This window comes from Biomphalaria glabrata, chromosome 4 (genome assembly GCF_947242115.1).
Source record: "Biomphalaria glabrata chromosome 4, xgBioGlab47.1, whole genome shotgun sequence".
NCBI lineage: Eukaryota > Metazoa > Mollusca > Gastropoda > Planorbidae > Biomphalaria > Biomphalaria glabrata.
The window spans coordinates 24,496,607-24,510,249 of record NC_074714.1 but is presented as its reverse complement, the minus strand read 5'-3'; the positions used below and the strand labels follow the sequence as shown (position 1 = coordinate 24,510,249).

Here is a 13,643-nt window from a genome sequence, read left to right as displayed (position 1 = left end):
GGGCCGGATGAAACTACGTCGCGGGCCGGTTCTGGCCCGCGGGCCGTACTTTGGGCATCACTGATCTATCCTATTTGTATATTATAAAAGTGAAATTTTGAATCAACCTATCCTATTTGTTTATAAAAGTGAAATTTTGAATCAACCTATCCTATTTCACAAAAGTGAAATTTTGAATCAACCTATCCTATTTGTTTATAAAATTGAAATTTTGAATCAACCTATCCTATTTGTTTATAAAAGTGAAATTTTGAATCAACCTATCCTATTTGTTTATAAAAGTGAAAGAGTTTTCATAACAAAAAATGTGAAAAAAGTAACAACGTAAAGAGATACGTTCTTTGATGATTTTTTTTCTTACGTTTTATTTTGACTGAACTTTTCTTAAAAGCATTCTGGGAAGTAAAATGCTTAAGGACAAATCAAGAACTGAAAATACAAACACATTTCTACGTCCGATCTTACAATTTAGAACACAAAAATAACATATTGCTGTTAATTGTGTTTAATCTACATTTTGAAACGTCTTAAAAGACGATGGTTTGATCAAAGATTTATTAACATTCGACATTACCCACATTATTGCACTCGCTAGACAATGTTGCCTGGAAGAGCACTGACATATAAACATTCTCTATTCACTTTCTGGCAAAATTTTTAAAGTAATTTTATTTCTGTAAGTGAATTTTTTTTTACTAGCATGAAATTTTACAACATAAGATTAAAACGAGAAAAAAAATGAAAGATTACCAAGAAAATGGCGTTGTCCATTACACAGAATAGAGGCTTTGCATTTGAGTCAATTCCAAATACGATTAACAATGTCACGGTACATGCAAGCACACATTTCATGATAGTTCCTTTTTTTTTCTTCACACACAAAATATAAGTTGAAAAAAAAACAACAAAGTTTTCGTATAACTTTTTTAAAGGCTACTTTTCAAGCTTACAGTTTAGAGGTATAAATAGTAGAAAGTCACGTGACGAGGAAAGGAAACATTGTAAATTAAATATCATAAAAAGTGCAGGTTTCAAAAGTAGTTTATTATGATTGTAAATCCAAATAAAATGTGACTTCCTTGAAATGTTTTGCTCTTCGTGAAACTAAATGTAAAACAAAAAGCTCATCAATTTTTCGGAACATCCAGGAAACGTCGTCCATTGAGTTACACGTTCCTCTCAGGATGTAGCAGAGATGTGTGTGTTAGTGTTGAATTAATTGGACAAACGTCTAAATGTAAAAGCATTGTGGTAATAGACACAAACTTCCGGTTCAATTCTTTCCATGTCAAATAGTGTAGACAGGACTAGTAGTTGTTGTAATTATCTGTAAGTTAGCCGAGTACATCTTGTCTTAGGAATCTGAGATTTGACTAGTTTTACAGGAAACAGTTTGTTTCTTAATGTTTAAATTAAGACTTTGAGCAGTAGAGCAGACACAAATATTTCTCATTTCCGATTACCATATTAGCGTCACAGACTGTCACATAAGCATTTATTTGAGAACTAAGCAATTAGACGTCATTTTTATAGAGATATCTAGATGAATGTGTCAAGTGAATACACTTTAATTTAAACTGAGAACTCCGCCAAATATTATTTCATCGCCGCTGTCTATGTTATCATCATCTTCAGACGTTGTGACATCACCAACAGTATCTGACCTAATATTCTCTGGGCTACTCTTGTTCCTTCTGCGTCTCCACATAACATTCTCATACTTCTGCTTGCTAGGTATTTCATCTGTTTCCGGTTCTGTGCTTGTTGATGCATCGGCACTGTTAGAGTCTTTATTTTTCTTAGTTTTTACGACTGCGGCTCCAGCAGCTGCAGCCACTCCACCACCCACGGCGGCACCCCCTACACCAATCAGCGCATTGGCTGCTACTCCAAACCCAACAGCTCCGACAGACTGTAGAACGGAAACAATACCCATTCCAAATCTGTTGAAAAAAAAAAAAGGAAATACAATTTTCTTTCTGAGCTTCATATTTCTGAGACGCATAGACAGACTGCACAAACTCTACAGCATGGGCAATAAGATAGTAATGTCATCCAAGGGCTATTGGTTTTCTACTTTATAGTTTAATTTCAGTGCCACATTGAACCATTGGTCCTATATATTTGTGTTTACGTTTGAGATTGTCCAGGGCTAAATACTCTTAAGTCTGGGTGGTATTAAATATAGATTTAGATATAGCATTTGGTAACCAAATTCTCATAACCTGGGGACCAAATACTTTTTATTTTCAAATTTAGTGTTTCCAACTTGTATCATGCAATCTTTACAAGACTCAAACATTTTTCATAATTGTAAGCACTTTAAAATGTCAGCGTGACTGAAAGACAATAGCAAGTAAAATTAAAAAAAAAAAAAAATACAACGAAGCTTAGCTGAGGGGGAAAATTCCGCACTAACTATATGTTTAGATAATGTAGAAACTACTTTCCTTTTTCGATTTCAAACAAAATAATTAAATAATTAATTGACCAATTAGTTTTTTTTTTAAATTGATTCATGTTTAGTTAGGTACAGTAAATAATTGTTTAAAATTTCAGCTTGATCCGAAAATAGGTGTTGGAGAAATAAAGTATGCAATTATTTAAGGGACCCATACCCTACATATTTAGCCATGTGTCCGTAAATACTGAAGGATTAATCACCCTTGTTGGTATCATAAAAAATAAATACTTATCAATGATTAATTGACTAATAGTTTAATTCATTTATTGATTCATATCATGTCTTCGCCAATAAATAATTGTCAAAATTTTCTGCTTGATCCGAGAATAGGTGTTGGAGAACTAAAGTGTACCAGACAGACAGACAGACAGAGGGAGTTGATATAAGCTTTGTAAAAATAATATTCACCTATTCAAGAAAAAATTAAAAGAGACATTTTTTTTTTTCAAATAAAACTCTCTCTCTCTTAATATATATATTTACTAATCAATCAATCAGTAACACAATGCAACGGTATTGGAATGCCATCGCCACGAAAAGGGTTCAAGGTTCGCGGAAGCAATATGAAAGATTCTTAGAAATAGATGTAGAAGTCTTGGTCTTTAAAGAAAAAAGCCATAATGAAGCTTTGAAAGCATATAGATTGTTAAGCTACTTTAAAGGTTTTGTTTTTAGTGGTGATGATTTAGTTTCACGCCCGTCGTAACATTTTCAATGTGTCATAGCTCTCAAATCTCACATTGACAAGACGTTACAAAGGTTACAAGACTGTGAAATGTAAGCTGTCATCAGAATGTGAGCACCAGTAGAATGGAGATACTTTGATACAAACAGCTGCCGTGTAGATTCAAGAAATAGTCTTACCCTGAAGTAGCAGCGGCCGACATCATGCTAGCGCCAACACTTCCAGCTGCTATACCAGCTGCTCCAAATCCAAGAGCACCTACTACAACAGGCGCTACAAGTACCGCCCCAACTGCTGAAACTGTCGCACCCGTAATGACTCCGCCGATAATCAAACCTTTTTTTACAGATGACTTTTTAGGGGCCATCTTTACAGATAACAGACTGAAAAAAACGAAAAACAAACAAAAAAAAATACTTTAAAAAAAAAAAAAAAAACAATGCTTATATTTAGTGTAATAGTGTTGATTAGTTTGGATCAGCCATGCAGGTGTGTGAGCAAGTGCCTAGACCTAATAAATCTGTGTGATTAAAAATATTTTTACCAATTGTTTTTGTTTAGCTTTAAGCTGTCTCAACGTGCTACGATCCTATCCCGTGTCTGGTCCAGTTTTGAAAGGGGGAAGTAGGGCGGAGGTATCTGAGGTAAATGTTCACACAGGGCTTAAGAGTCCTCAAGGGGACTAGGCCTAATTCAACTTATACTACCTAAACTAGTTCTTGCCCTTGTTCAAGATTCGCTACAAAATAATTAACTTCCAATAGTAAATTAACTAATTGGTATTTTTTTTAGCGGCCCCCGAAAGGGGAAAAGACGCTATTAGTTTTGTGTGGTCTGACTGACGTCTGTCCGTCCGTCCAGGGGAGTAACTAGGGATTTGGGGGCCCGAGAGGATTGACCTCTTTGGGGCCCCTTGCATTTTGACATTCGACATATGACATGAGATAATGTATGCAAAAATATGTAAGCCCAAAATCAAATTGGTTCAGTATATCAGTAAACTTAACAAAAAATAATCATTAAGACTCTTTTAATGAATAATACCTTTGTTTATTAGTTAAATAATGCACAAGTGACAAATCTCAATTGATATCGCTTCACGTCGCGCATTATGTGCAGCAAAGAAATCTATAACATCATCTACATCGATACTTTCTAGTATTTGTGATTTCACTGACATTAAAGCCATGATAAGCCTTTCTAGCGTCATTATGCTCCTGAGATAGTTTTTGATGAATTTGAGCTTTGAGAATGATCTCTTACATGACGTAACGGAAGTGGCCTGAGTTAGCGGTATTTGGAGGAGGTTGCAAGGTTTGAGCATACGTAATTACCAAATAAAGCCTGTTTCCTCAATATGTCTATTGGTGATTGTATTACTGGTTTGTTAATGAAAAGTGCTCGTGCATCAATGACATCATTGAAAAAGCGATTTGCCATTTATTTTATCATACAAACAGGAAAAGTAGCACAGTTTGTCATAAGCATGTCTTCATCTAACAGGTATCTTGGTTCAAGAAGAAACCCAAAGGTATCCATTTTCTTTTCAGCCTTTGGAATCTGCCCTTCATCTCCGTATGAAGTCTGTCCAGCACTTCTGTCGCAACACGTTTGAATTGCAGTTCTATTGACAGTCCTACATTAGAACTCAACTTCCCATCAAGTCTTTTCTTTCTTCTGGTTGTTTTGATTACAGGGAATCCATAGTATTCACTACATTCTTTTGCTTTTTCGATGGATTGGGTTTTTGTCAGTTTCTCATCATTTTGCAGAAAGCATGAAAGGGTACTAATTTCTTTAGCAGCTTCCCGTATATGCAGTCCAGACTTTTGTAGTTTCTTCTGAATTGGGCGCAAGAGCTTTGACCATAATTCCAGATAGGCAAAAATTCTTAATAATTTTCCACTGCATGAAGAAGATTCTGTGCTAATATTATATGATATTACGTCATTGTTGGTTGTTTATGTTTTGTGCTAAAGCAAAAGTATTCAAAGCATACAAAAGTGGGAAAGATCCATATCTCGTTATGCTCGAGTATAGAAATACTCCGATAAGTGGACTGCCGTATTCACCATCACAACTGCTGACGAGTAGAAGACTCAGGAAATCATTCCAACTGATCACAAACTATTGAAAACATCGGTAGCTGAAAATGCAGAGACATTACTCAACGAACGACAGATGAAAAGCAAAATGAAATACGATGCAAAAGATAGTTCGTCTAGGTCAAACATGGCAGAAAGCAGTTGTCATAAAAAACATTCATCACCCACATCTTACATCATAAAGACAAACGATGGAAAACATACAGAAGAAATCAACGCTTTTTACATAAGAGTTTCGATGAAGACATCTCTGGGTACTATGATACCGATGGAGACAATGAACTGCAAACTGTTGGAACAAACGAAACAGACAGTTATAGACCAACGTCTAGAGAACTTGTTGTGCCAGTCAAGACAACCAGAAGTGGACGAATTGTTAAAGTTCCTAGGATATATATATATATATATATATAAGGATTAAAGACGCTTTTTTGTGTTTTGTCTGTCAGTCTGTCTGTCCGTCATGTTAATAGCGAGAAAAAAAAAGCCTAAAAGCTATTGAAAATCTGATTAAAATTTAATTTCCCTTCCGAAACATCGCATTAGTTTTAAGTTTCTATAATAGATTGTTCTGGATGTTTATATATTTATAGTGAGAGAAAATAAGAATTCCAGATTAATCAAATACCGTTAATTAAATTTGTGGGATGGTCTGTTATGAAAATAAGATGTACCATAGCCTTATGGAGAGATTTTCAAACCATACTTTGGTGTTAGGAAGTTGTTTTCCTTAAAAATCGGAGCATAATATTAACGATAATTAGATTTTCTAACGTTTTTGCTAGAAAGTTAAATGTAGTGTAAGAGAGAAGTGCGATTTTACATAAATAGAGTTAAAATATTTTTCATAAAAATTCCGGAACAACCAATTTTCGTAAATGAGAAAATTATTTGTTTTATTTATTACAAGAGGGATTTCAAACATTTATTAGCTTTTTTAGATTTTTCATATAAAATTCGGATCATTTTTGGCGACGATTTGTAAGAAAATTAAAGTAATGTAGGTCGATTTCTTTTTCGAAACCAAGTCCGGAACATTCTTGACTGATTAAACAACTGTAAAATAAGTCTATAAATTGATTTTCAATAATCGTTTCTAGTATATTACTTTATTTTAAAATCCTGAACAACCTATTGTCGATATTTTTGAAAAAAATAAAGTCATTAGACAAACATTTGTTCCAAGTTAAAAATTCGGAACAATTGATATTGATAAATAAACTAGTGACGTAGTGTCAAAGAATATAAGTGTAATATTAGTCAATTATGCGATTTGAAACAATCATTTGACATAATTTATTTTTTATAAAACAATATCCGGAACAACTTTATAGTTAATGAAATATAAATCAGTATATATATTTTTATTTAGCATTTATATGCTATTTACATTAAAAAAACGGAATAATGTATTAAAGATCATGTGTTTCTTGCAACGTTTAAGCATGGAAATTAAATATAATTTAGTAGAGCAAACAAATATTCGTTGGGATTGATTTGTTTTTCACAAAACATCCGGAACAATCTATTATAGATACTTAAAACTATTGCAATATTCCTGAATGAAAAATTAAAGGTTAACTCAGATTTACAATAGTCTCTAGTTTTATTTGTTAATCTAATCGTGACAGACAGACCGACGAACAGACAAAACGCAAAAAAATAGGCTTCTTTTATTCGGATGGGGGCACTAAACAAAAAATTAATAAAGACTGATTTTTTTTTTAAGTTTAAGGAATTGGTTTGGTAGTCTATTATGTTGCGACGTTACGCTACTGCACGAAAGTCGCTGCATAAAAAGTCCATTTTAGAGAATGTGCGTGATATTTACATACAAAGTGCGTTATTAGCCTTTATAAACAAACAGAAATGTTTTCTTTTAATTTCAGCAGCTAGTTGACCAGAAAAAAACACTTTTAACTATTATTTATATTTGTTGCAAACATTTCTTGTAGATTTTATAAATATATTTGACTTAGCGATACTGAAAATACACAAAAATTGTCCATCTTTGTTAGCATATTGCAGTGATGCCCAACCTAATTCGATCGGCGGGCCATTTTCGTTTCCGACACTCGTGTCGCGGGCCATCATGGTAGCTATTTTACTACCGACTCATTTTCTTGTCTCTTTCTGGTAAATATTCCCATTAATTCTCTAATTTCTAGGCGTAGTTTAACAATCTTTTTTTTTCGCAGCTCAAAGCAAGAAGGCGTCATATTTGCTTTATAAAGCCGTTTATATGTTGTTGTTTTTTTCAACAGCCACACTTTCTTTACAAATCAAATAGTTTGCATTATCATCACAAAAAAGTAAAGATACTTTCACTTTCCCTGATAGATTCTACATTCAGAGTCCACTTGTACTGGCTTGTAATTTCTACGGCTTTCCCATTTTATAAACGTACACATGTTATAGATCATGGTACCAATCCATCAGAGAAAAAGTGTGGGCCTAACGGGGGGAGAGGATTTTCTACACTTTGTGCCGACGGTTCGGTGGGCAGGTTGGAATCTACGTCGCGGGTCGGATCTGGCCCGTGGGCCGTATTTTGGGTATCACTGGCATATTGTAACATTGCCTCCCTTACATTTACGTAATTGTTTTAGAATTGGTGTATTTTTATGAAAAAAATCGCTTGCATAATTAATTTTATAAATTAAACGGTTTGCTTTTAGAAAACCAAACGTAGCCGTTGCACCTAAACTTTTCAAGCCGCATTTAATTGTGAAATAATATTTTTCATATCTCTTCTAGTTTTCGAGATCTGAGTGTGACAGACGGACAGATGGACATTTTGCCCAAACCTAATAGCAGCTTTTTCCCCTTACGGGGCCGCTAATAAAAAGAGAGTTTCCATTGTATTGAGGAAGGATGAATAGAAGGGTAATAACTCGAGTGTGAAGTTTAATTCTGAAATTATAAAAGCCAAACCCGAATAATGGACTATTCTAACATTATTAAGAATAACTTTTGGATCTGTTATACTCGATTCTGTAAATTTTGCTTCAAGGTTACAGGGCCGGTCCAACAGGTTGCGGGGCCCTATGCGAAACGGATTGCGCGGGGCCTAATTTGGGTTGTGATAAGGATAATAAGGGAAAAATAAGATTTTGTATTAGAAAATAAATTCGTCTTTGCATTTCATTCATTCTTTACTAAGTACAAAATCACTGTCAAATTAACTTTACGAGCCATCTACATTACATAGTAGTTTTCCAAACAAAAAGAAGATAAACATTCAGATTTGCATTTTAGATTTAAAATCGACTAGCGAGTAGGATTGGCGTTTTCCATATTGAATGACACCCCGAAATGACAATTTTGTCTGTTTTAAAGAGATTTGCATCAGTTTTCAGAAGATTTTAATAATTTCAGGAGATTTTCATGACTTTTTCTTATATTTTATAATTTCAGGAGAATTCATGGAACCTTTTAATAATGAGTTAAATGGTTCATATTTAATAATTTTCACCTAGAATTCGCATCGCACGGAGCCTATGAAAGTGCGGGGCCCACTGCGGCGACATAGGTTGCAGTGGCCTAAGACCGGCCCTGCAAGGTTAATTAGTGTAGCCACAAAATACTTGCCATTTAGATCTATTATTAGTAAAGGTAACAAGATACCTGGAATTCGCTGTATATCATGCAGTTTTATTGGTGGCAACAAAGCTTAAAATGTAAAACTAACTTTAAAAAAAAAATTGATCTCTATGGGAAAACATATTTTTTAAATGTCAACAAAGTCTGAATACTCTCCAGCCAGCGAGGATAGAAGATCCTAGCCTATTAGTAATCTGTCACCAAACTGTACCCCAGTGGCTACAAGGTCTCGCAGATACTCAGTTCCAGATAGAAAGTTTATAGAGAAGGAAATTCAACAACTAATAAAGGATGAAATTATTGAACCATCTAAATCTCCCTGGCGTGCACAAGTCCTAGTCACAACAAATGACAGACATAAGAAAAGAATGGTTATAGACTACACTACAGCCAAACCATAAACCGGTTCACTCAACTAGACGCCTACCCTATGCCCAGAATCGATGAACTAGCAGAAAAGATTTCCCAGTACTCTGTATATAGCACTTTAGACCTGAAAAGTGCATTCCATCAGATTCCTATAAAAGAAGAGGAAAGGCCGTTCACGTGTATGTAAGAAACTGTATCAATTCCGTCAGATTCCGTTTGGCGTTACGAATGGAGTCGCCTGATTTCAGCGTACGATTGACAAAATTATCGAAGACGAACGACTCACTGACACTTTTGCTTATGTGGACAATGTGACCATCTGTGGTATGGACTCTGAATCAAACGACCGAAACCTACAGCTATTTCTTGATAGTGCTCAACTTTTAATGAAACAAAAAGTGGCACTGCTAAAGTGAGACTGTTAGGATACGAGATTTCCAAAGGACAACTTAAGCCAGATCCTGAGAGATTTCGCTCTCTAAGGGAATTACCCGTACCAGTGAACATGCGTGAACAGAAACGAGTAGTGGGTCTTCTGGCTTACTACTCACAGTGGATACCTAACTTTTCAACAAAAATAAGCCTGTTAACAAGAAATCAACAATTTCCTGTCTCCGAAGAAGTCAAAAAAACATTTGAAAGTTTGAAAAATGAGCTTGAAAAAGCCGCTGTATCTACTATTGATCCGAATCGCCCTTTAACCGTTGAAACGGTTGCTTCTGATATAGCCATTGCAGCTACCCTCAACCAAGATGGCCGGCCCGTTGCTTTCTTCTCTCGCTCATTAACAAAAAGTGAAAGAAAACATTCTTCAGTTGAGAAAGAAGCATATGCCATTGTTGAGTCGTTGAGGAAATGGAAACATTTCTTAGTTGGTAAAGCGTTCACACTTGTTACGGATCAGCGATCTGTCTCTTTCATGTATAACAGGTCAAACAAAGGAAAAATGAAAAATGAAAAAATCCAGAGGTGGAAACTAGAACTCTCGTGTTTCCACTATGACGTCATCTATCGCCCTGGCAAGCAGAACACTGTAGCTGATACATTTACCAGAAACTATCTATCTGCTATCACTCGCAATGACCTTAAATTGCTGCACACTAGTCTTTGCCACCCGGGCGTTACTCGACTATTGCACTACGTAAGGACTAAAAATCTTCCATTTTCCTGTGATGACGTCAGAACTGTGATAGAACAATGTCAAACTTGTGCAGAACTAAAGCCCCGTTTTTTTCGACAGCCGACCGGAGAACTGATTAAAACAACTCAACCTTTTGAGAGAATTAGTATGGATTTCGAGGGACCTCTTCCTGCTGTTTCAAGAAATAGATATCTACTTACCATTATAGATGAATTCTCTAGATTTCTATTTGCATGTGCATGTCCCGATATGTCTTCCTCTACGGTTGTTAAATGTCTCATTGAAATATTCGCTCTATTTGGATTTCCAGCGTACGTCCAAACTGACAAGGGAACTTCATTTACATCTACAGAGGTGCAGCATTTCCTCCACGAGAGAGGAATTGCAATCAGTAGAACGACCCCTTACAGTCCGAGAGGGAACGGACAAATAGAGAAACTTAACGGGACTTTATGGAAAGCCATAACCTTGGCTCTACATTCTAAGGAATCGGACATAGCTAAATGGGAACTAGTACTAAATGATGCTCTACAATCCATCCGGTCATTACTGTGCACTGCAACTAACAGACACCACATGAACGACTTCTTGGGTTCAACCTGCTGGTCCTGTCCAGCTGAAGAAGAACGTTAGATCATCTAAATATGATCTCATAATAGAGGAAGTTGATTTGGTAACATGCAACCCTCAGTACGCTGTAATCCGAACACCAAACGGTCGAGAGGAAACTGTCTCATTACGAATGTTAGCCCCTAGGGAGGAACAAAAAGTTATAGAAAATGAGAATCAGAGTAGAACAGAGCTTGATATTGGCTGCCCCATCCAAAGCTCACCTCCCAGGAATCAACCTACTGATTCTATCATGCCTGAAGAAACCACCAGCACCACCGAAGACATAGCCAGACCGTCCGAAACTCAAGCAGATGAAACTACACATACATACAATCTTAGAGTAAGGAGAACTAGGCCCAACTAGAAAGTGTAAAAGCTCATCAGCTTACTAGAACTGTTATTTTGTTTATTTTACTACTTTCATTTGGCTATGTTGACTTCACTTTAATGTGATATTTGATCTATCATGATATATTTTAATAACCTATTTGATTTACCATGTTATATCAACATGTTACATAATGTCATGCTATTCTACATTGTTTGTTTACTTGAACCTCTATTATTATTTTACACTTATTTAATTCTTTTATTGTTTATAATAATACTAGTTAGCATAATTTGAACCGGGGGTGAATGTTATGAAGATTATATGCTGTATCGGTTATCGTTCTTATGTTTACATGTGCTTGTAACTCGTCCGTGATAATGTGTTCACGAAATGTGTGTTGTGTAGTCATTCAGTGTATTAAAGCCATACTATACAGACATGGTTCTCGGCTCTCTTATCTTTATGTTCATAACACGTACTGATAGACCTAGATCTAGGTTTAGTCTTTGTTATAAATTTAATCCATAAATATTGAAAAAAAAAACACCCGTTGACACTATTTGTCAATCAAATATATTAATTTATGTATTTACAAATAAATTTGGGACACCCATTTGGGCCCCTCCCCCTAGGTGGGAGTCTGGGGGGATCTTAAAATTCTCCCCCCCCCCTTAGGTACGCCACTGCGTCAGTCCGTCCCGTTTAGATCTTAGAAACTAGAAGAGAAAATGAAAATCGAACATCATGATATTTTAGATCATTCAAATTTCTGATGCAACGGCTACTTTTTTCTTTTCTGAAAGCGAAAAATCTAATTTTTTAAATCAATTATGCTAGCAGTTTTTTCATTAAATACACCATTTTTACAACTATTCACTATTAATAGTAACAAACGCTAGAGGCTTTTTAGTAAGGGATATAGGCGCTTACCATTTTCTTAAACACATTTAGGCAAATGGTTTTTATATTTTTGGTAAAATAATATTTTTATTCACAATTGTATTGTTATGTTATGTCATACTAAATACTACATTTACAAAAAAAAATGTTTTTTTTAAAAGAGAAAAAATCTATTTATTATGCAAATAAATTGGACATAATTTAAAACATAAATTAATAAGTAATTTTTCATATTATCACGTGAACTGCAGGGCAGACACACTGACACACAAAGTTTTTTTTTTTTTTACGAAATGTTTTTTTTTTCTTGAAGCTTTGAATAAAAGATTAGATAAAACAATTAGATCAATAAGATACTCATTATAAGACATCAGTTAGGCCAGGTTCACATTTAACTTCACATTCACTCTCACCTATCCCTTGGTCTCCTGGACCTTTGGGGCACCACACATGATCTGTCAACCTTCTTTCTCCATTCTTCTCTGTCATTTGCCTTCATAAGAATTTCATTAAGATATTCTTACTGAAAATATTGAAACCTTTTTTCCTGCCTGGGTGGACCACTTTGGCGACCGATTTTGAGTTTGTGTACCCACACAAACTGTCTTTGTAACCATGTTTCAATTGATTCATGTGTTGTCAGGTCAAAGAAATAATTGTAGATGCAATTTTTCATGAAGGTGTTTCTATAGCTACAAAACAGACAAGAGTATAACATACAACATCCATACAAAACGTTTTGATAATTAGAATACACCATACAGACCTGACCAATGAAACACATCCAATCTTGCACTCTACTATTACCAGAAAACTGTATCTGACTTAACGTTTGTAAAACTGTATCTGACTTAACGTTTGTAAAACTGTATCTGACTTAACGTTTGTAAAACTGTATCTGACTTAACGTTTGTAAAACTGTATCTGACTGAACTTTTGTAAAACTGTATCTGACTGAACGTTTGTAAAACGTTCTGTACCGAAAGAAAAACTTTTCAAAATGATGTTGATTCCAATTAGAAGACGCATTAAAAAAGTTGAAACTTCAATTGAACTTATCATTTATTTATAGCAAAACTTTGACCTAATTTTTTATCGCCTTCTTTTGATTTACCACATTTGTCAGAATGTAAACATTTCTAAGAATATTGAATATTTCTTCTACCAGTTGTAGGTTCAGTCGTATACTCTAATATTGGCCTACATGAAATGCTTTTACTTTCATATTCAATGGCCTGCTCTTACTATGTTGAGACCAAAAGCACAGGTTTGAAACGTATTTGATAAGAAAGAAATGAGCTTCTCGTATTGGAAACAACGAGATACCTCTATTGCTCCATGCATTTTCAATTCAAGAATATGGCATCAAAAATATGGTTGTTAATATTTAAACAATTACGATAAATAACTACAGTTAGCCTACTGCTTTTTAT

At 34.9% G+C, this 13,643-nt stretch overlaps 1 protein-coding gene across 2 annotated transcripts; it reads right to left on the bottom strand.

The window, feature by feature from the left end:
- Window positions 1–1,018: 1,018 nt before the first annotated feature.
- LOC106050964 (interferon alpha-inducible protein 27-like protein 2) lies at window positions 1,019–13,181 on the bottom strand. Of its 2 annotated transcripts, none has more exons than XM_056026975.1 (3): window positions 12,995–13,181; window positions 3,329–3,535; window positions 1,019–1,943 (listed from the first exon to the last, which is right to left on the bottom strand). In XM_056026975.1, exons 2-3 carry the CDS (start codon window positions 3,514–3,516, stop codon window positions 1,568–1,570), a joined length of 564 nt encoding a protein of 187 aa, XP_055882950.1. In that variant the 5' UTR covers window positions 3,517–3,535; window positions 12,995–13,181; the 3' UTR covers window positions 1,019–1,567. The 2 variants fall into 2 exon arrangements, with proteins under 2 accessions (XP_055882950.1, XP_055882949.1); XM_056026974.1 differs by having other exon boundaries at window positions 3,329–3,532; window positions 12,977–13,179.
- Between the last annotated feature and the right edge of the window lie 462 nt (window positions 13,182–13,643).

Coding starts and splice junctions, on each gene's coding strand:
- LOC106050964 (XM_056026975.1), bottom strand. CDS start 3,516: ATGGCCCCTAAAAAGTCATCTGTAAAAAAAGGTTTGATTATCGGCGGA. Junction 1,944..3,328: donor TCGGCCGCTGCTACTTCAGG/GTAAGACTATTT, acceptor TTTTTTCAACAG/ATTTGGAATGGGTATTGTTT.